Raw genomic sequence first — 22,833 nt, 5'->3', positions numbered from 1 at the left:
TGTCAATGCGTTTAGAAATAGTAAACGTGCGTTTTGGCAGACGCCATTCTTCTTCGATTGGATTGCCAAAACATTTGGGCAATGGAAAAACCTTCGCCACTTTGATGCGTTTTTTAGTCCCAAAAGGGATCTCAGTTTCAGCTATTTCTGATGGAATACCCTGTAACCTTAAGGTCTCTTGAACAGATACAATGAGTGCGTTTACCAACGCTTCCTCTCGGGCTATGGCGGATGCCGAAACATCTTCCTCACTGTCTGAAGAGACAGGACCCGAGACACCAATCCCAGATGAAGTACCTGCAACTGCAGAAATAGGCTCAGAGTCTGAATCCGAGGTTTCAGATAATAAGGGGTTAGGCGGGGGTCGCTTTCTTGCGCCCTGTCCCTGACAAGCCACTTCCACCCGGGACACAAACGTTTCCATAATAGCTGACAATGATTCAATTGTCAATGGGGTGCTGGAGGATCCCGCAGACCCCTCGAGGGGATCCGGAGGAGATACATGAGTGGCAGGGTCCATGTTAATACAGGACACCTTTGCCAGCAAAAACAAAAAAACTTTTTTTTTTTTTTTTGTGTGTCTCCCCCTAGCGCAATAGCGCCCCTCAGAGTACCTGCTTCTCGATCCCAGAGAGAGAGAGAGAGGGACCCCCAAGGCTCACCAACCGATGCAGTGCAGTTTCCAACCAACTGCAGTCAGCGTCTGTCTTACACAGACTGGAAGGAGCTGTTTGCTTTTTCCCGGGTAGAAGGCGTGGCTCCGCCCCCTGTGTACGCCTTCCGGCGTTCCCAGCCCTCCACGAGGTAGCTGGGCTCACAAAACATGGCCGCCCCCATAGAAGAGACATAAGACTCCAAAAACATGGCGGCTGGCGTGACCTGAGGACATACATGCATACGGTCTACGGCAAAATGGCGGCGGACCGCCGATATCGTCTTCCCAGCACATCCACCTGCACTCTGCTAAGAGGTGACATATGGATCTACAGAGATACACTGCACATAAGGTAGGATTATACCTCCTATGTCTGCTGTAATGTTACAGTCTGCTGGGTAGAGTGTTAGCTCTTGAACCAAGTCCACTTCCCACAAACACATGCTGTATTACAAGGGGGACTTGTAAGTATCAGATATATACTGACCATATATGGAGGGGCCCATAATATATACTGCCTCATAATGAGGAAAAAAGGGAACGTTTACTCACCATACCGAACCGACAGGCACCCTCTCTTCACAATACCCTCTCCACCGGGGTGGGGGTTTGTGGACGCCTCGACTCTCTGGTACCTGGCGTCCAAGCGAGACTTTTAACTCGCAAAGTCAGTCCCTTCACTGGGACTCCGTCGCGGCCGACCCAGCGCGGAGCTCTGGTCTGCACGCGCTCGTAGGCAGAAACCGGGGTGACCACTGGATCTCAACATCCAGCCCGTCGCCCGGCCCCGCATACTTACTTGAATATGTCGCGGCCGACCAAGCGCAATGCCATGGTCTGCGCGCGCTCGTAGGCCGGCTGGGGTGACCACAAGTGTCGCCCAGTCCGGCATTTTTGCTTGAAGATCTCACAGGAAAAAACACTGGAGAAACTACCTAAAAAATGTCTTTTTCTTAGAGAAAAAAAAGTCTTGCCAGGACCAAAAGATCCCAGCAAGGAACTTAGGTCCTTACTCCTGACTAGACAGAAAAAAACTGATTCCCTGTAGCAGAGAGAGGGAGGATATACCCTCAGGGACTGCCCCTAAGGTGGAGCCAGAACGTTTTGTCTTTCTGCCTAGTCCTACTCCTGCGGAGACAACATAACCCAGCTCTTGAGAATCAAGAAGACTACGTCTGTCAATGAGCGATAGAGAAACTGAAATGCCTGACCTGCAAGCATGTACAACATGGGCTTAAACAGTTCACCACAAAAGGGAAAACCTCAAAAAAATCAGATTGACAATCTCTGTACTTGCTCATCAGAATTTGTCATTTATTGTTTATTTAGCCCATGTGGCCTCCATTATCAGAACACTACTGAAGAGATTTGGAGAGCACAGAAGTGGAGTGGAGGAGGGAAATGACAAATTCGCTGTACCGATACACTTCAAAGAATTCCACCAACAATCTGCTGCGGAACTTCCAAGTCTGGGTTCTGGAATCCATATCCAAAGACCTTCCCCGAGCAGAATGCCTCAGAGGGAAACATACTGGGTATATAACCTTGACAGTATGACACACAGGGGGTCTCAATGAAGACCTGGAAATTCAGTCCATCCTCTAAACCATAGTGTGCCTGTGCGCCTTGCCCATGCACCCACACCTTGGTGAAGTGTTGTTAGGGATGCATGTGCAATGAGCATGCACATCTACAGATGATCCCCCTAGTTTGGCTTTTATTTACTATTAATTCATCTATTTTTGTTTTAATCTATATCTTAATATGACCTAATAATTGCACAGTGTTCTGCCTCTGTCTATCCCCGAGGCTTCTATCAGCTACCTGGCATGTTTACTTGGGATGGGCGGGACCGGCGTACTGCGACTTGTTGTCCGCCAGAACCGCTACACCTATATAACCACAGGAGCAATGGCTGCCCGGGAGGTCTGATGAAGGAGCACACATGCTTCGAACGCACGCCAGATAGGACACGCCCCCTGCTGCCTTTCTAGACCCCAGGTGACGATAGGCTCGCTCCTCTCTGTCCACTGCTCTGGTGCCCCGGAATCCACAGGCGCGGCCGGCAATGTGGGATGCCACACACCATCGCCTGTCCCCAGGACACCATGAAACAAGGCACACAGTATGTTGGTCCTTTTAAAGACCATACATTTGTGCAAAATGTGAGTTTTAATTTAATAAAACTATTAACCTTTCACCATTTGCTTCACTCAGATTGGCGCCGCTTGTTTTTTCTTTTTATCAAGTATTTTAATGGTTACTGGTATCTTCCCAAAATGACTGTTTTTCACTTGCACATTTGACCTCTTCAGGAACAGTCTAAGGGGTTGCGATTACAGGAGATGCAGGTCCTTGGATTATGGAAAGGGAATCACTGCTGCCATGTGTCCCTATTCTACAAAACTATCATGACTGCCTGAGGAATTCTAAACAACATGGTTGCCCAGGGCCCTCTCATATAGCTTTTTGGGGTGCACATTATCACGACGACAAGAGTAGATACTAGTGGCAGAGAAAATTAATGACCATGTGGTTACTTTGATATCTTACAAAGCCCACAGTATGAGCCAGTTAGATTTTTTTTTTCTGCAAAATGTTAAACATAATGCCACAAATCCTAGACCAGTTGAGCTTCAATAAAGAAACACCCTCTAGAAACAAAGCTACAAAATTGCCAAACTAATACATCAATATGAATGGATGTTTAGGGGGACTGTAACCTCAACTAGACACCTTTTAATCTCAGGTACATGCATATAGCCTATCTACTCCCCCCCCCCCCCCCCCACCCCGCCCCAATAATTCAATTTATTACATCAGCCAAGGTTTTGTCAGTTATTTGTTGAGAGGATTGCTGCGCGTAATGAGAATAACACACTTAATTAGAGAAGACAATCAATAAGCCGCCAACACCTGATCCTGAATCAGAGAAACCAGATCTAGGGGAAATAGTAATGGTAAATGGTGTAGCGCTATAAACTTTCAATGAAAATGAACAGAGTCCATCAGTCCATGGTATAATCATGCACAACAATATGATTCATATTGGAGAGATTCCACAAAAAGTATGCTGTGTAGTCCCAAAGATGCAAACATGCAAATATTCCACAATCCAAAGCCAAGTGTGAAGACAGCCGCCACCATAGGAAATGAAGTGGCCTCTTACCAAAACACCATGATCCTTGTTACAGGAATCATAGTTAGTGGAGGGTCAAGCCTAGATCTGCAATAAGAGAGGTCCCACACCAGCTCCTTCCTTGATCATACCCACTCCTCTCAGGGATAAGTCATATGGAGAGAAAGGACAGCTCCCATAGCGTAATATTGTCAAATGGCTTTATTATGTGTTAAAATGACAAGTGGCAACTTACATTTGGCTGGAAAGATAAGGCATGTAATGTGGAGTCTCCTAAACCCGGTATCCCACCAGGAAAATGGCCGCCGCGTCCCCCGTTGGTAGCAGCGTGACATGCCGCAAGCTCCTCCAATTTCCAATCAGCACAATAATCTTAGTCTATTAAAGTGATTGTAAAGTCATGCCAGCGGAAGTTCTGTTTTTCTGCTATAAAAGCTTAAAATGTGATGCGCACTGTACTCCAATCCCAGTTTACGCCTTCTGGGGGGAATGCGTCGGGCGCAGTCAGCCGCATCGTCAGCATGCACGGTCCGTACTGCAGGCGGCCGTGCCACCCCAAGATTCAGTGTAAAAACCAAGCAGGTTTTCTGTAAGTATGGGCGGAGATAGTACAGGGAACTTCTTCCTGTACTGCTGCCACAGGGAGGAGGGGCAGCGGGCGGCGGCTGGAGCATTGGGAACATGTTACATGTTCTACCCTAAAATCGGGTGGAACATGTAACATGTTCCTAAAGGTGAGCTTATCCTTTTAAACAGTACATTTTCTCAGTTTAAACATGTTTTCTATTTTCTAGTGTGAATAAAATATGGGTTTATTAGATTTGCAAATCTTTGCATTCAGTTTTTATGTCAATTTTACACAGTATCACATTTTTTTTTTGGAAACCTTAAAGTGCATAGTTCAGGATAGGAATATGGTAAGCATAAGAGGTGATGGTACTCTGATAAAAAAAAAAGTCCCAAATGTATTACAAAACAGCAACATACTGAGAAAACAGACTTATGTGTTTTGCTCCCAGTGTGGACTCGTTTCTGAAGGTGCATGTTTTATGATCATCTTTAGCTTAAAGTAGAACTACAGGCAACATATAAAAAAGTTACATATATGATGTAGTCATCCACTATTAATACAGTAGTCCTTCCTGAAATAGTTTTATTACATAATGATTCTGTCAGTAGATTCATTATTTATTCAACATTTGACATACAGTTGACCTTCTTCAAGGCTGCATCAACCTGCTTTTATGTTCCTATTGACTCAAATAGTAAGAGAAGCAGTCCTGACGCAAACAAAAGCTTATTAAATGCATTGCTTCAACAGTTTCAACAAACTAACATTCTGCCAATTATCACATTGGTTGTTCTCTTAACCAAACTGTTAACCATCCAATGGCTGGTGTCATAACTGATCACATGTGCAGCATCATGGCAGTTGAAGATTAACCATGGACCAAAATGGCAGCTTCCTTGGCTGAAAACAATATGAAGATTTACTTCCACTTTAACAAACATGCACATTCCAGGGGTCCCAACACCATATATACTTTCTAGGTTGATTACTTACCAAGCAGTGAAGGAAGCATAAGAAGAGCAAAACCTAGTGCCTGCCTTTAAAAGAAAAGTATGGGGTTTGTTCCCCCCCCCCCCATTTATACTTACCTAGGTGGATGCAGCATCGGCACCTCTGCACTGAGAGCTGAGCGATCGAACAGCGCCGATTGCTTGATTCTGACAGCTCCCCGAGCAGAGAGCTGCTGACTGTCAGTCCGCAGCTCTCTGCTCTGCCCCCTCCTCTCTCATTGAAGCGCTGGTCTGATGAGGGGTGGGGAGCGGCCGGCTCTGGCACCTGGCGGATCCCAATTCCTTGGTCGCCATGACACGGTGCCTGGACTGACTTCTGTGACGTCATCAGAGAGTGGACTTCAGCCCGCTCTCTGCTGAAAACGGGTAGAACAAACTGCACTCCTGTGATCCACAGATGTACAGCCAAATGAGCTTTGGCCGTACACCTCCTTTAACAAGTCAGCAATAGTTACTCTAATACCTCTAGCCTGACAGGTTCCTTTTAAATGACATCCATAAGGAAGCTTTTTCCAGTATAAACTGGCCCATACAAATTCTATTCAGAATACTGTACTTTCCAATAGCTTCAGAAAAAACTCAAAATTATACAGTTGGGCACTTTAGAGAAGTATGCTGGACAGTGTATACATACTTTTTTATCTGGCCCAGAAAGCAGCTTAGCTGTATCTTCCTCTTTTTTCTTCTGCAGGTCATCATATATACTGTCATACTCGTACACAGAGGGATCCTCCTCCAGGGCTCTCTGCATCCCCAGCTTGGTCTTGGAAGAGATATATAAACAAGAACATTTCTGTAATTTATCACATTTTATTACAATGACCTAAGGGTGATTAAGGCAAATACTACCCAGCCCCCCTTCCCCCTCACTATAAAAGGCCAGGTGGGGTATCACACCTGTCAGCTATATAAAGGGATATTTACCGGATTGTTATACAGAAATGTAATCTACTGGTTTAAAAAGAAATACATTTACAACATTTCTAATGAAACAAAAGTGAATTTTAAGTGATCATTTATTGAGCTTCTGTACAATAAAGATAATGTATACACATCAAATACCAACAAAACATTCAACTCCTGATAGTCTCCAGACCTTATTAGGCAACATATATGACTTCTAGGTATTATTATTGCAGTGGATATTAGTCAGTGGAAATAACCCTGAATAAGGCATTCATCCAAAATTTCAGTCAAACAAATATGAAATCATGCTATGTGAATTTTGCATTTCAGCTAAACTAAAAAAGGGGAAACGGGTAGTTTCTAGTAGTACAGGTGTCACAAAGAAGAACTGTCCCACTCCTTCCTTTACATACTAACTACCACCTAGTTTTCAGCCATTAGCACTGTACTTAAAGTGCACCTTTGTTTTAACTTTTCTTTTTAATGCCAGCCACTGCAACTCCTTATACTGATCAGCCATAACATGACCACTGACAGGCAAATTGAATAATATTAATTATCTGGTTACAATGACACATGAAAGTTGGTGGGATATATTAGGCAGCAAGAGAACATGCTATCCCTGATATGTTGAAAGCAGAAAAAATGGGAACGAGTAAGGATATGAGTGACTTTGACAAGTCCCCAATTATAACGCACTGACCATGGGCATGTGAGCATGAGAACTAGACCAAGGAGCGATGGTAGAAGTTGGCCTGGTCTGATAAATCATGTATTCTTTTACATCATCATGTGGATGGCCGGATGTGTGTGCACCTCTTACCCGGGGAAGAGATGGCACCAGGATGTAGTATGGGAAGCAGGCAAGCTGGTAAAGGCAGTGTGATGCTTTGGGTAATGTTCTGCTGGGAAACCTCGCTTCTGACATTCGTGTGGATGTTACTTTGATACATACCACCTACCTAACGTTTGTTGCTGATCAAGTACACAGATTCATGGGATTGGTATTCCCCGAAGGCAGTGGCCTCTCAGCAGGATAAGGAGCCCTGATACACTGCAAAAATGGTTCAAGAATGGTTTGAGGAACATGAGTTTGAGATGTTGACAGGTCTAGTAGAGTCCATGACCCAACAGGTCAGGGCTGTTTTGAGGGCAAAGAGGGGACATACTCAATATGAAGTGGGTGGTCATAATGTTATGGCTGATCGGGGAATGTGTTTCACTATTCATTTAAGAAGCTTCTTTAGTTCTAACAAGCGTCAGAAACATAACCCATAGAAACACAGGAAACTCAGTCACCTTAATCTAATTACCATGGATGTGCCAAGACAAACGTTGGTGCATGGCGCCTTAAAGTGCTAATAATTAAAGTTGTATGGCAGAAGGTGTCAATTACACCATATACACCAGGGTAGATATATACTATTCTCACTCTACCGTGCTATCACCATCCAAAATGATGTGAAATAAAATCACAGGAGACAATTTTCAGGCCTCATCCATTCAAGTGTATTTTTCCATAAACCCATACAAAGGATCATCCTTATCTGCATGGGAGGCTCAGATGTTTTGTGCAAACCCCTGCAGGTAGCCTGTTAAAAAAGTCAATGAAAAGTGGATCATCAAGTGCATATCCAAGTGTAAATACGTGCAGAACTGATGCACAGATCAGAATGCAGTCAGGTTGCCTCCCGGAGATAGACTTCTGTACAACCAGCCTGCCCATAGATGGATCAAAATTTGGATGGTTCAGCTGAACCTGCCGAATTTTGATCCATTTCTGGCTGGCTTAAGTCTAAATATCAGTATAAAGTTAGCATTTATTAAGCTGTTAACTTTGCGATGCCGTTTTAGCCCTGAGGTGCTGCTGGTGTGCTCTAAGAACTTAGTAATTCATCCATCAGCTATTAACCCATTGCTGAAATATGATATATTACATTTTTGTGGAGTACAATCTCTCAGAAAAACAGTCTGAATATTACACAGTACCTGCTTCATTACTCTCTTCTTCAGGGCCTCCTTCTTTAGACTCTCCCCAACTGAAGTCTGAAAAAAAAATATACCATTAATATATTTGCTGATTTGCATATTGATTCAATACATACGACACACTATACTGATCTATTATACGACACACTATACTGATCTATTATGAAAATGTATAATGTTCGTGTTAATATGTGATCTATGAGATTCCAAGAGTGTGCTTTTCCAGAGAAAAGAAACACCATCTGTATATGGCTGTCATGCTCCATTTGCTATCAGAGAGGCCCTTTAGAATGCAGCGATAGAAAGACATTGTTTTTCCCTCATTCAACACCAGTTGCTTTTACACCAATAACAAGTGATGAACTTATTTACTACACTGTATCCTATCATCACCGTTCTCTAACATACACACAGCTGGACTGTACATGCAAACCTCACAAGAGCAAGACAAATGATGACATTATTTAATCAGCCTTTTTTTTTTGACAAACAATGAACTAGAAAGACTTAAATATGTAAAAACCAAAAAAAGGGCCGAAAACGCACACAAAAATATTGGCTGAAAAATATAAAGCAGATTAAATTATCTAGTGGTAAGCTTCTCAAAATCAAAAGTTTATCATTTTAGGACCTTTTTACATAACACTTATTAAAATGACCCGGTAGTGCTGAATGGCTATGAACATGATAACTGGATTTAGGTTAGAATTCATGTACACAGAGCCAAAAGTATACTTGGTAGGTTAGTTACCATCCATCCAAAACAGAGCCTAAAGAAAGATTAGATCTTTGCGTTTGGTGGGGAACATTAGAGTGCAAGCTCTTTGGTAGCAGTGACTAATGAAAACTGCAAGGAAAAGCTAAAATCTGTGTTCCCACTGAGTTTCTAGAATGTTTGTTTTCAACACATTTCATCTTAACTAGGGCTGTAACTAACGATTAATTTGTCTGTCGACTAATCTAACGATTATTTTTATTTAATTTTTTTTTGCTTAATTGAGTGTTTTTTTGATTAGCTAATTAATCCTGTAATTAATACAGACCCCTCAGTAAGCCCCCCTCTCAGCACAGACCCCTCAGTAAGCCCCCCCCTCTCAGCACAGACCCCTCAGTAAGCCCCCCATCTCAGTACAGACCCCACAGTAAGCCCCCTCCCAGAACAGATCCCACAGTAAGCCCTCCCACCTAGTACAGACCACTTAGTAAGCCCCCCTCCCAGTACAGACCACTTAGTAAGCCCCCCTCCCAGTACAGACCACTTAGTAAGCCCCCCCTCCCAGTGCAGACCCCTCAGTAAGCCCTCCCACCTAGCACAGACCACTTAGTAAGCCCCCCTCCCAGTACAGACCACTTAGTAAGCCCCCCTCCCAGTACAGACCCCCTCAGTAAGTAGGGGAGGGGGTTCCTGTGATTTTGGGGTGGTTTGGGGGGTCCTGTGATTGCGGGGTGGGTCCTGTGATTGCGGGGTGGTTGGGGGGAGGGTCCTGTGATTGCAGGGTGGTTGGAGGGGGTGTCCTGTGATTGCGGGGTGGTTGGGGGGAGGAGGGTCCTGTGATTGCGGGGTGGTTGGGGGGGGTCCTGTGATTGCCAGGTGGTGATTGTGGGGTGGTTGGGGGGAGGGTCCTGTGATTGCAGGGTGGTTGGAGGGGGTGTCCTGTGATTGCGGGGTGGTTGGGGAGGAGGGTCCTGTGATTGCGGGGTGGTTGGGGGGGTCCTGTGATTGTGGGCTGTTCTGTGATTGCGGGGTGGTTGGGGGTGCTGTGATTGTGGGTGGTTGGGGGGGGGGTACAGTGAAGAGAACCTGTATGCATACAATGCAGTGACAGCTTCTCTATAATTGAGGTTTCTTGAGATCCCCCCCCTCCCCCTTCACTTCTGCGTGTGTGCACACGGAGACGCGCACACTTTACATTTTTTTTTATGGTTTATTTTTTTTTTATCCTTTTATTTTTACACTTTAAAAACATTTTTTGAGCACTTTTATTCATATTACAAGCAATGTAAACAACCCAGGAATAGTGCATGACAGGTCCTCTTTATGGAAAGATCTGGGGTCAATAAGATCCCAGATCTCTCCTCCAGGCTGAAAAGCCCAAGATCAAAAAAAATCTCAGCTTTTCAGCCGAGATCACAGCAGTATTTACAACTGCCAGGCCGGACGTGACATCATAACGTCGCGCCTGTGCCTCAGAGTTCTAGAGACTGCCGGGGCCCATCTGGTCCTCGGTATTCTCTATGGTGTACTTCCGCTGCTGGCTGATTCCGTCTCTTGCTAGCCGATCGCACTGGCAAGCATATGAACAGCCGTTATGATTATTCTTACGGTGAAGGGAATTGCCGCCTGAAAAAAATTATATCTGAATGATGCCTGCAGCTGCAGGTATCATTCAGATAGCCTTACCCAAAGCCCAGGACGTAATATGACGTACTGTGGTATGGAAATGGTTAAAAGGGGAAGTAGGGCCAAAGCTCGTTAGGCCATACTTCTCCCGTAGGTCACAGGAGTGTTTCATAAATAAATAAAAAAAAAAAAAAAACACTAAAGTTAACCCCATTTTTTTGTACTATGTGAAACCCTATTAATTTAACCAGCATAAGGATTTGTTTTAATCTCAGCATTTGCAGGGCTGTTACAGAATGCAGAAATAAATAAAAATCTGCTGTCCAATAGATTCCTTTCACCAGACGCTTATTTGTCTGGGGGAATCTGATTGCCTGCATTCTAACACCAAGGTTTTTAAGCATAACCAATTGGCTGAAGATTACATTTTTCATCTAACAGCGCTCGGCTACGCTGTGGGGGTTTATTTACTAAATGTTGATGTAGGATTTATTCACTAAATAATGTGGGGATTGTATCTGACTGATACCAGCCAGTGCCTCACCAGCCACTGACCTCACCGCACGTCCCTGATCTGGACACTTAAAGATGCATGCCTAGCGTCCCCCATTTATGGAAAAGGGCAATGAACATAACCTGGTGGAGAGTCCATTCCTCTGGATCCAGATGCTGACAGCTGTGAAAGTTCACATTCTAATTTTCTCTGACTTCAATGTGGACAGTATGCTCTGAGAACAAAGTAGCACTTTGACGGAGGTAAGCACCTCGATGAAGAGGAAAGATGAGAATGTGATCCTTGATGTCCACAAAGGCCAGAAGATACACAGAAAAGGAGGGATGACCCTCTGGACTGATTTGTCTGAGATTTTTTGGACCAGTGGGCCAACAAGACTGACAAAAGACCCCCCACACTCTTAGAAGGGCACTCTTACTTGGAAGAGGGCTTGGAGAGCTTGTCGAAACACATCTGCCAAGCTGTTCACTCAGTAACACAAGGCTATAGGAAAAAGTTCCAGATGGTGGTGAACAGAGGGATCCATTAAAACGTAGCTAGGCTCTCGGGTAATGCACTTGGTCCATTCAGTCAGGGTTTGGCAGACAGCCATTAAGGCAACTCAATGGGGCTCAGCAAAGAAAACCACGATTTAAAAACTTGATTTTTGTACTTACCGTAAAATCCTTTTCTCTGAAGTTCGACAGACACATATCTTCTTTAGACCATTGGGTTATGCTCCTCCCATCAGGAATAAGACATTAGGCAGGACAAAGCTTTACCATGCCTATGGGGGCTGTCCCTACAGGCATAATCCCACACACTCTGCTACAGCATCTAGTTTCGTTGCAAGCAGTGTTTGGAAGACAAAAAACCCCATTCACTCAGAAGTAGAGGGGTGGGTGCTGATGATTAACTTCAGAGAAAAGTATTTTACGGTAAGTACAAAAATCCAGTTTTCTCCATCGTTAACGCAGCTCCATATCTTCTTTAGACCATTGGGATGTCCAAAAGCAGTATTTTCATGAGGGGTGACAAGACAATGCAAAGAAGAACGTAACTCCCAAAAGGCTAAACGTAGCCAAACAGGTAATATGGAGCTCAGCCAGGAAGAACTGGAGCTCACCTAGAAAAAACATACACCCTCAAAAGAGAAAATACTCTTTAAACCCCAGCCTGTAAAACCGTGCGGCCAAAAGAGGCATCCTAAGATGCCAACACATCAACTTTGTAGAATTTTGTGAACATATGCACAGACGACCAAGTTGCCGCCTTACATAGATACATCACTGATGCCTGATGGTGAAAAGCCCAAGAGGCACTCAGCGCTCTAGTAGAATGCACCTTCACAGGGAACGGAGGAACCTGACCCTTCAACGAATAAGCCTGAACAACCGTCTGCCTGATCCATCTAGATATGGTCACAGCAGATGCAGCCAATCCCTTACAAGGTCCCTCAGTAAGGACAAACAGAGCATCTGATTCTCTGAAAGACTCAGTGGCCGCCAAGTAAACCCTGATCACCCGAACCACATCCAAAGAATGCAAGGCAATTTCCTTGGGATGCTTAGGCTTGGGACAGAGTGAAGGCAGCACAATGTCTTCATTCAAATGAAAATCAGAAACCACCTTAGGTCGGATTTGGTTGGAGTACCACTTTATCTCTGTGGACCACCAAATAAGGTGTGCAGCACGACAACGCCACCAATTCAGATACCCTGTGGGCAGAAGTGATAGCAACCAAAAAGGCGCAACCTTCTGAGACAATGAAAGCAGAGGAATCTCCTGAATGTTCTCAAAAGGAGGTTTTAGAAGAACAGAAAATACCAGATTCAGATCCCACTGAGGTAGCGGGGACCGTCTGAGGAGCCATAGTGCGCACTCCCTGAATGAAAGTATCAATCATGGCATGCGTAGCAAACGGGCGTTGAAAATATATAGCCAAAGCCAACACTTGGCCTTTGATAGTGCCCAAAGCCAACCACTGTTCAACCTCTTTTTGCAGAAAGGCCAAAACCCTAGCTACTGAAAACAAGCGATTGTGCACCTTCAGCGATTCACACCATGAAATGTACGATTTACACGTACTATGATGTATCTTCTTGGAAGTCGACTTCCTAGCCTTCAATAGCATAGGAATCACAGAGTCAGAAAGACCTCTATCCCTCAACACCTGGCTTTCAACAGCTATGCTGTTAAAGCCAGCAACTGTAAAGCAGGATGGAAGATCAAGGAAGGTATCAGGGTGGACTTCTTGAAAATGATGTTCCACCCAAACTCCTGCAGGGAGCTGACAGTGATCGTCAGGTCGCTCATCAGGGCTGAATGAGAGTCTGCTCTCAATAGAAGATCGCGCAGACACCCCAGTACCGCAATTCCCCGTTGGCGCAAGAAAGCAAAAACCGGGGCCAATACTTTGGTAATAACCCTGGGAGCGGAGGGGAGACCAAAGGTAACGCCACAAATTGATAATGCTCTTCTGCTAAGGCAAAGCTAAGGAACAGCTGGTGACAAGCGTAGATAGGGATGTGTAGATATGCGTCCTTGATATCTATGGAGGCCAAAAAGTCTCCCTGGTGTAGTGACGCCACTACCGCTCGAATGGATTCCATGCGAAACCTCTGTACCCGCACAAAGCGATTCAGAGCCTTGAGATCCAGAATTGGACGCACTTTGCTTTCTTTTCTGGGCACAGTAAACCGGTTTGAATAAAACCCCTGAAAGCATTCCTGGGGGGGGGGGGGGGGGGGGTGTGACTGGCACAACCACCCCTTGCGACAGCAGATCTTGTACCGCCTCTCGTAGATTCCTTAATCTGGCTGGAGATAAGTGCAGATTGGACAGGAAGAATCTGTCTGACGGACGAGACCGGAATTCGATCTTGTACCCTGATCGGATCAGTTCGTGAACCCATTTGTCCTGAATCAAGGAATTCCAAGGTCCCGGAAAGCAGCAAAGACGTCCCACCACCCCAGAAGCGGGTGAGGGCTCCCCTCCATGTAGACGAGGATTGGTCTGCAGATCCGGACTGGCCGGTCTCCGATTTACCTGACCATGTCTTCTTAGAACTCCCAGAAGACCTGAACGGCTTCCCTTTTTCTTGCAACCCAGAGGTATGAAAAGAACCGCTTATGAGCAGTGAAGGAAGGCCCCCATCTATGATGTGGCGCCTTGCCCTTAGAGGACTGAGGAAGAAGAGTACTCCCCCCCCCCCCCCTCCCCCGTAAGGCCTTTGGATCCTCTGGACGAGTTGATCAAACATCCTCTCCCTCATAAAAGGGAAGGTCTGTCAAAGCCTTTTTGGAAGCCTTGTCTGCAGACCAGCTTTTCAATCACACCATGCGTCTAATCGCAAACCCCCACTGCTGACACTCTGGCCACTAGGGGAGTCGCATCCAGGGATGCATCACACATGAACACCAGGGCATGAGCCATCTGGTCCATTAGTTCTAGCACCGCTGGAAGGAGCTGCTCGGCTTCCAAGTTACCCTTTGGTAACTTCACCCAGTCACCGTCTGACACCATAACATTCACAAATATTGTTTTCCATATGGAACCCGCTAGCACGTGTAGATGGCGAGACAGACTCCACCCATCTATCCACAGGGTGTGCGAAGGTCAGGGATTCTTCCATCGGAAACCACAGTAGACTAATTCAGCCTTGAAATCGGGTGATCCCCCTTTGGTGGCACGGTCCACCTAGTGGAAACTGCATCTGCAAAAAGAGAACGGCGTTTAAAGCGCTTGGGCACTACTAGCATGTGCCTGATGCGCCGCCATTGTTCATTGACAAGATCATCAAAAAGCTCCAGACAAGGAAACACCTTGCCCGGTTTTCGGGGAACCAAAAGACATCTGTGAACCCGACACTGTAGATTCATCTGCCAATTTTAAAGTTTCCTGCACTGAAACTATAAGTGCTTCCACCACTGCGCGTTCCCACGCAGCAGTGGACGAGGACAGGTCCTCTTCACCGTCAGAATGCGAAGACACCAACCCCTCAGGGTGGGGTGCATCTGCGGCGGCCATATCTGCCTCAGAATCTGAGAAAACTACCAAGGGCGGCGAAGGCAGAGGGTGTTTGCAGCTAGCAACACTTTTACATACAAAATCTACCTTTGACACCAGGCTTTCCAAGACTGCTGCAGACAGGGGCTGCGACGCAGAAGGTCTGTAGGTGAAATAGTACCCTGGGACTCTCTTTTACGCTGAGATGAAAATAATGCAGTGTCACTTTAAAAGTCGCTAAATCGCGATCCCACCACTAACTTAGAGGTATACCTGGTCCCAACCCAAAACAATCAGAGCAGAGTGGGTGAGAAAAACCTACAGGAGACCCCAGAAACTTTACCAAACCACTCAGGAGACTGCCAGCACGATCTTGTGAAACAGAAAGTAAAACGTTCTGCCACAGGAAATGACAAGCACATCCTTTCATAGCTAGATTTTTGTGTTACATGTCGTTCGCCTGTCCAGTGATTGTGGACTACCCATGCATGGCCACCCAATGCATTCCTATGGGAAACAAAAAAAGGCTGCCCATGCATTTCAATAGGAGAAAAGAAAGCATGAATCTACAGCAAAATGGTAGCCCCCATTGTGCGCCATGTGGTCTCCCAGACCCCCAGAAGGGGCCCCAGACAAGGGGCATCAGAGGGTCCCAAGCAAGGGACCCCACCAGGACAAGGCCACCCCCGCAGAAAAAATGCCGCAGCTGCAATATTTGCACCCCCTGGGGGTAGGACCTGCTGTAGGTAGGGGAAAATACTTGGAGGGGGTAGGCCTAACATCCCAGAGGCCAGGGGAACCGAGGGAGCCCAGAGGGTCCGACTATTCCTGGGGGTGGCCACATCCACCCCGAGACGGTCAGAGGATTGGGGGGACATTGCTACTCCCCATACCACGGTACCAGGTGGGTGCCACTCCGAACAGTCAACCTTCTACCCGGGATGAGGGTGCTTCTAGCCAGGGGGTACACTGCGACTCCAGGTCAATGCGTCCCAGCGAGACTGTCCACTCTCAGGCTCATCCCCATCCATCGGGGCGGTGTCGTGGCAAGGCCTAGTTCTGGACTATAACCTGCTCATGCTCACTGGCCAGGCTGGGAGACCATAAGGATCTAGAATATCCAGTCCAAAACCACAGCCAGCTGTTGCTTGTAGTTCTCCAAGAACTCTAACTAGCGGAAAAAAAAAAAAAAACACAAAATAACAAAATTTCCCTAATAGCGAAGACCGAAGTCCCAGCAGGGAACTAGGTCCTATTCCTAAACTAGGTAGAAACAAACTAGATGCTGTAGCAGAGTGTGTGGGGTTATGCCTGCAGGGACAACCCCCATAGCTGGTTTGGAGGAGCAGTGAGTCAGCAGAGTTCACAACAAAAGGCAGGGAATCAGACTAAGGACCGTTGTCAGAACAGAGGGTAGTAGGGCCCTTAGAGGAGACTATCAACAGAGCTGTAAGCTGCATCTAAGCCAGAGAGGACCTTGTACCCCTGTCACCCAAAGAGGTGGTCTGCTCCATTGCTGTGACACAACGTTCAAAGTGTAGCAGCCCTCACTCTGCAATAGCCACTCGTCATCAGTGTTTCTGCTCCATGGCTGCAATACAACATTTAGAGTGTTGCAGACCACATTCTGCATCAGATGCCAGCACACTTGGTCAGACAAGGACACAAGCCCTGAGCACTTACTGCCACCCAATCCTGGTTTTGTCCTTCAAAAATGTTTTCAAGGACTGGGCTCTACCAAGATGAGCACCCATGCAGGATCCAGAGCTGGATACTTTTATCACCGAAAAGCACTGACAAAAAACATGAGGCTTGCTAGGAGTGGTTAAGTCTAAGATCCTGTGTCATGTACTGGACAATTAAGAAACTACATTTTAAAAGCAGAAAATACACATCAAAGCAATATTCAAACCAAAGGAATATCACTTACAAATCTTTCAAGAGCATGTCAACTGGGGATCCCACATTTAGGCTAAATCTGGACAAAGTGCCACTTAAACATGGGCAATTTCCACCGTATTAAAAAATAAATTTAAATACTTCTGTGATTTGTATCCTACTTGCCATGTTAACCAAAACATCTTGTGAAATAGATTAGCTTTTAATAAGGATGGTGTATCTATAGCTTGTGTAAAATTTATAGAACCAATGTAATTGGGTACAATTATTATTTTCCTAATGATTTAGTATATTACAAAAAATACAGTGCTCAAGTTAGTTCTGGTACTTGTCCAGTAAGTAGTAAAAAAAAAAAAAAAAAAAAAAAAAAACTAAGGCATTGCCTTTTTCACATAAAGTGCTGAAATGGAATTTGATAAAAATTCCAAAGCGAGACTATAGTAAATGGTCTCCTTTCCGGCGGCACCATCTGTGTGCTGGGACAGTTGACAACGACTGGGATACGCCTGGGAAGTGATGCCACCCATAGAGTTACTATAGGGCTTCCGTTGTCGGCTGCCTCTCAAACACACCTACACACTGAAGCCACTGCTGACAGCTCAGTGCGGGACTGGGCAGAGTGCATGCAGAACAGGTAAGTATAGTGATTTTTTTTCATTACAGGGCTAGATAAGATTAGGCTTAGAATGTGGCTGAGAGTAGTTTTAGAGTTATTTAGGTTTTGCCTTTACTTCCACTTTAAGCAAATACCAAGGAGAGCTCAGTATGTCAGACTTTGGGCAGCTGACTCTCACCTTTTAGAAGAAGAAAGCTGAAGTTATATCCAGGCACCCAGGGGTGGTCGCTATTGTATGCAAGCAGAAGCTTACCATGTATCGATCACATGTGATGAGTACAGGAACACTTAACAGGTTTTCTGCATTACTCATACATAGATTTAACCTATTACCATTCAAACACCTAAAAAAGTGGTTTCATTTATACAAAATAAAAAATGGCCATAATTTAAAGATATGTTTATATTGTTGGTTGGAGAGTAGTGAAACCCAGACACCTAACAGAACTGCAAGATCACCTCTCCCACATACACATTGCCTTCGTAGCTTGTTATAAGAACCTGAGCAGCTGCCAGTGAGAAAATAAACACAAAACTGTGACGCTCTCACAAAGTAGAAGTAGGGATAGTGTACATGGGCTTTTGGTATGAGTTTACCAAGTACTCGCATTGACTTGCTTGAAGAAATTAAAACAAAATCTGACAAGTTTTAGCCCTTACCCGCTTTTTTATCCAAAATTAACAAGAAAAGCTTTGGATAGAGTAGATTCAGACATGAATACGGCTTTCTAATAGGAATTAATAGGGCCATGCCAGGTATGAAGTGGATGTTTTTGGGAGAAAGGCTGTGTGGCTCTGCACAGCCAAGATCACCGGATCAATGCTAAAATAAGTTTCTGTCCTAGTTGGAAGCACTCAGGGGGGCAAAGGGAATTTAGAAAAAGACAACAAACATACATTTGCCATAAATTTTATATAAATTTGCCTGCATTAGAGAAAATAATAGCCACGTGGATAAAAATAGCAGTTGTGGAGTTAAAGAACTGAGCCCATAAAGAGAGACTTTAAAAAGGTTGTAAACTAGAAAAAAAAAAAACCTGAAAGACAAAGGCATAATGAGCTAGTATGGATCGCATACTAGCTCATTATGAAAATACTTACGGTGCCTTTGCGAAAGTATTCGGCCCCCTTGAACTTTGCGACCTTCTGCCACATTTCAGGCTTCAAACAAAGATATAAAACTGTAATTTTTTGTGAAGAATCAACAAGTGGGACACAATCATGAAGTGGAACAAAATTTATTGGATATTTCAAACTTTAACAAATAAACTGAAAATTTGGGCATGCAAAATTATTCAGCCCCCTTAAGTTAATATTTTGTAGCGCCAACTTTTGCTGCGATTACAGCTGTAAGTCGCTTGGGGTATGTCTCTATCAGTTTTGCACATCGAGAGACTGAAATTTTTGCCCATTCCTCCTTGCAAAACAGCTTGAGCTCAGTGAGGTTGGATGGAGAGAGTTTGTGAACAGCAGTTTTCAGTTCTTTCCACAGATTCTCGATTGGATTCAGGTCTGGACTTTGACGTGGCCATTCTAACACCTGGATATGTTTATTTGTGATTGTAGATTTTGCTTTATGTTTTGGATCATTGTCTTGTTGGAAGACCAATCTCCGTCCCAGTCTCAGGTCTTTTGCTGACTCCATCAGGTTTTCTTCCAGAATGGTCCTGTATTTGGCTCCATCCATCTTCCCATCAATTTTAACCATCTTCCCTGTCCCTGTTGAAGAAAAGCAGGCCCAAACCATGATGCTGCCACCACCATGTTTGACAGTGGGGATGGTGTGTTCAGGGTGATGAGCTGTGTTGCTTTTACGCCAAACATAACGTTTTGCATTGTTGCCAAAAAGTTTGATTTTGGTTTCATCTGACCAGAGCACCTTCTTCCACATGTTTGGTGTCTCCCCCAGATGGCTTGTGGCAAACTTTAAACAACACTTTTTATGGATATCTTTAAGAAATGGCTTTCTTCTTGCCACTCTTCCATAAAGGCCAGATTTGTGCAGTATACGACTGATTGTTGTCCTATGGACAGAGTCTCCCACCTCAGCTGTAGATCTCTGCAGTTCATCCAGAGTGATCATGGGCCTCTTGGCTGCATCTCTGATCAGTCTTCTCCTTGTATGAGCTGAAAGTTTAGGAGGGACGGCCAGGTCTTCGTAGATTAGCAGTGGTCTGATACTCCTTCCATTTCAATATTATCGCTTGCACAGTGCTCTTTGGGACGTTTAAAGCTTGGGAAATCTTTTTGTATCCAAATCCAGCTTTAAAACTTCTCCACAACAGTATCTCAGACCTGCCTGGTGTGTTCCTTGTTTTTCATGATGCTCTCTGCACTTTAAACAGACCTCTGAGACTATCACAGTGCAGGTATATTTATACGGAGACTTGATTACACACAGGTGGATTCTATTTATCATCATTAGTCATTTAGGTCAACATTGGATCATTCAGAGATCCTCACTGAACTTCTGGAGAGAGTTTGCTGCACTGAAAGTAAAGGGGCTGAATAATTTTGCACGCCCAATTTTTCAGTTTATTTGTTAACAAAGTTTGAAATATCCAATAAATTTTGTTCCACTTCATGATTGTGTCCCACTTGTTGATTCTTAAAAAAAAATTACAGTTTTATATCTTTATGTTTGAAGCCTGAAATGTGGCAAAAGGTCGCAAAGTTCAAGGGGGCCGAATACTTTCGCAAGGCACTGTACCTTAGACATGTACCTTAGATATGACATGTTCGGCCGTCCTGCTTCCTGGTTTGCGTCCTCCGGACATCTGATTGGCCAGAGGGGTGATGACATCACTCCCGTGCATGATGCATGAAAGCCGCAGTGCACGGCACAGGACTCTGAAGGAACGGCCTGGGTGACGTCATTGGCTGCACAAAATGTAAATACAGCTGCAAGAAAAAGTATGTGAACCCTTTGGAATGATATGGATTTCTCCACAAAATTGGTCATAAAATGTGATCTGATCATCATCTAAGTCACAACAATAGACAATCACAGTCTGCTTAAACTAATAACACACAAAGAATGAAATGTTGCCATGTTTTTATTGAACACACCATGTAAACATTCACAGTGCAGGTGGAAAAAGTATGTGAACCCTTGGATTTAAATAACTGGTTGAACCTTCTTTGGCAGCAATAACTTCAAACATTTCCTGTAGTTGCAGATCAGACGTGCACAACGATCAGGAGTAATTCTTGACCATTCCTCTTTACAGAACTGTTTCAGTTCAGCAATATTCTTGGGATGTCTGAAGTGAATCGCTTTCTTGAGGTCATGCCACAGCATCTCAATTGGGTTGAGGTCTGGACTCCGACTGGGCCACTTCATAAGGTGTATTTTCTTCTGTTTAAGCCATTCTGTTGTTGATTTACTTCTATGCTTTGGGTCATTGTTTTGTTGCAACACCCATCTTCTGTTGAGCTTCTGCTGGTAGACAGATTAAGTTCTCCTGCAAAATGTCTTGATAAACTTGGGAATTCATTTTTCCTTCGACGATAGCAATCCGTCCAGGCCCTGACGCAGAAAAGCAGCCCCAAACCCTGATGCCCCCACCACCATACTTCACAGTTGGGATGAGGTTTTGATGTCGGTGTGCTGTGCCTCTTTTTCACCACACAGTGTTGTGTGTTTCTTCCAAAACAACTCAACTTTGGTTTCCTCTGTCCACAGAATATTTTGCCAGTACTGCTGTAGAAAATCCAGGTGCTCTTGTGCAAACTGTAAAACGTGCAGCAATGTTTTGTTTGGACAGCAGTGGCTTCCTCTGTGGTATCCTCCCATAAAATCCATTCTTGTTTAGTGTTTTACGTATTGTAGATTCGCTAACAGGGATGTTAGCATTTGCCAGTGACTTTTGTAAGTCTTTAGCTTACACTCTAGGATTCTTCTTCACCTCATTGAGCAGTCTGCGCTGTGCTCTTGCAGTCATCTTTACAAGATGGCCACTCCTAGGGAGAGTAGCAGCAGTGCTCAACTTTCTCCATTTGTAGACGATTTGCCTTACCGTGGACTGATGAACAGCAAGGCTTTTGGACATACTTTTATAACCCTTTCTAGCTTTATGCAAGTCAACAATTATTAATCGTAGGTCTTCTGAGAGCTCTTTTGTGCGAGGCATCATTCACATCAGACAATGCTTCTTGTGAAAAGCAAACCCAGAACTGGTGTGTGTTTTTTATAGGGCAGGGCAGCTGTACCCAACACCTCCAATCTCATCTCATTGATTGGACTCCAGTTGGCTGACATCTCACTCCAATTAGCTCTTGAAAATGTCATTAGTCTAGGGGTTTGCATACTTTTTCCACCTGCACTGTGAATGTTTACATGGTGTGTTTAATAAAAACATGGCAACATTTCATTCTTTGTGTGTTATTAGTTTAAGCAGACTGATTGTCTATTGTTGTGACTTAGATGATGATCAGATCACATTTTATGACCAATTTGTGCAGAAATCCATATCATTCCAAAGGGTTCACATACTTTTTTTGGAGCTGTATCTCCTAAACCGGGCAAGTTTATCAGATATTTACAGTACCTATAAGTACAAGTTATAAGAGTGGGTTTACAACCTCTCTAATGAATAAAGATGTAATTTGGATTACAGTTATATTGCTTTAACTACATAGGAAGTAAAAATCTTATGCCTTTTTGCTTAATACCTTACCATTGATCTTTAAACTGAAGCAACATTTTCATAGTATTCTATTCTTTAATCGTGGCTATCAGCAGAATTAAAACCGTAAGACACTGTAGGTGTAAGACACTTCAAAATGATTAAATCTCAGCGTAACTGGTCTGATAAGGCTGGAAGTACCAGGCACGACGCATTTATAAATAAAACGACGATTAGTAGATGAAGTAGATTAGTAGATTAAGCTGAACAAAGGGCAATGTTGCCAAAAATGCAGAGAATCTACCAATATGTACGTCAGGCTTAGCACAGTCTACCAATATGTACGTCAGGCTTAGCACAGTCCCGTCACACAGGGAGGGTTGGGAGGCCTGTGTTGTCCAATATTTTACCCTCTTATGTATCTATAAATTTTTAAACTGACTCAGACGACAGCAATCACACCTGCACTGCAAAGAAGGTTTGCACAATTGTCTGAAAGCTTACATGATGGCAAACATGTAAATCAAGATAGATCAAGGGTTTCTGTTCTCGTTTGTGGTCCTTGGTCAGTTTAAAGA

At 44.4% G+C, this 22,833-nt stretch overlaps 1 protein-coding gene across 2 annotated transcripts in view; it reads right to left on the bottom strand.

The window, feature by feature from the left end:
- Positions 1-22,833, bottom strand: part of NSRP1 (nuclear speckle splicing regulatory protein 1) — a 134,346-nt gene that overhangs the window by 22,441 nt on the left and 89,072 nt on the right. For both annotated transcript variants that reach the window (XM_082246773.1, XM_082246774.1), the window contains exons 4-5: positions 8,271-8,327; positions 6,010-6,138 (exon numbers count right to left, since the gene is read on the bottom strand). In XM_082246773.1, coding sequence (XP_082102899.1) covers positions 6,010-6,138; positions 8,271-8,327 — 186 coding nt within the window. The remainder of the gene's footprint in view (positions 1-6,009; positions 6,139-8,270; positions 8,328-22,833) is intronic.

The sequence above is a fragment of the Pelophylax lessonae genome, assembly GCF_965119305.1.
Source record: "Pelophylax lessonae genome assembly, chromosome: 2".
In the NCBI taxonomy this organism is placed as follows: domain Eukaryota; kingdom Metazoa; phylum Chordata; class Amphibia; order Anura; family Ranidae; genus Pelophylax; species Pelophylax lessonae.
This window is presented reverse-complemented; position numbering and strand designations above follow the sequence as displayed.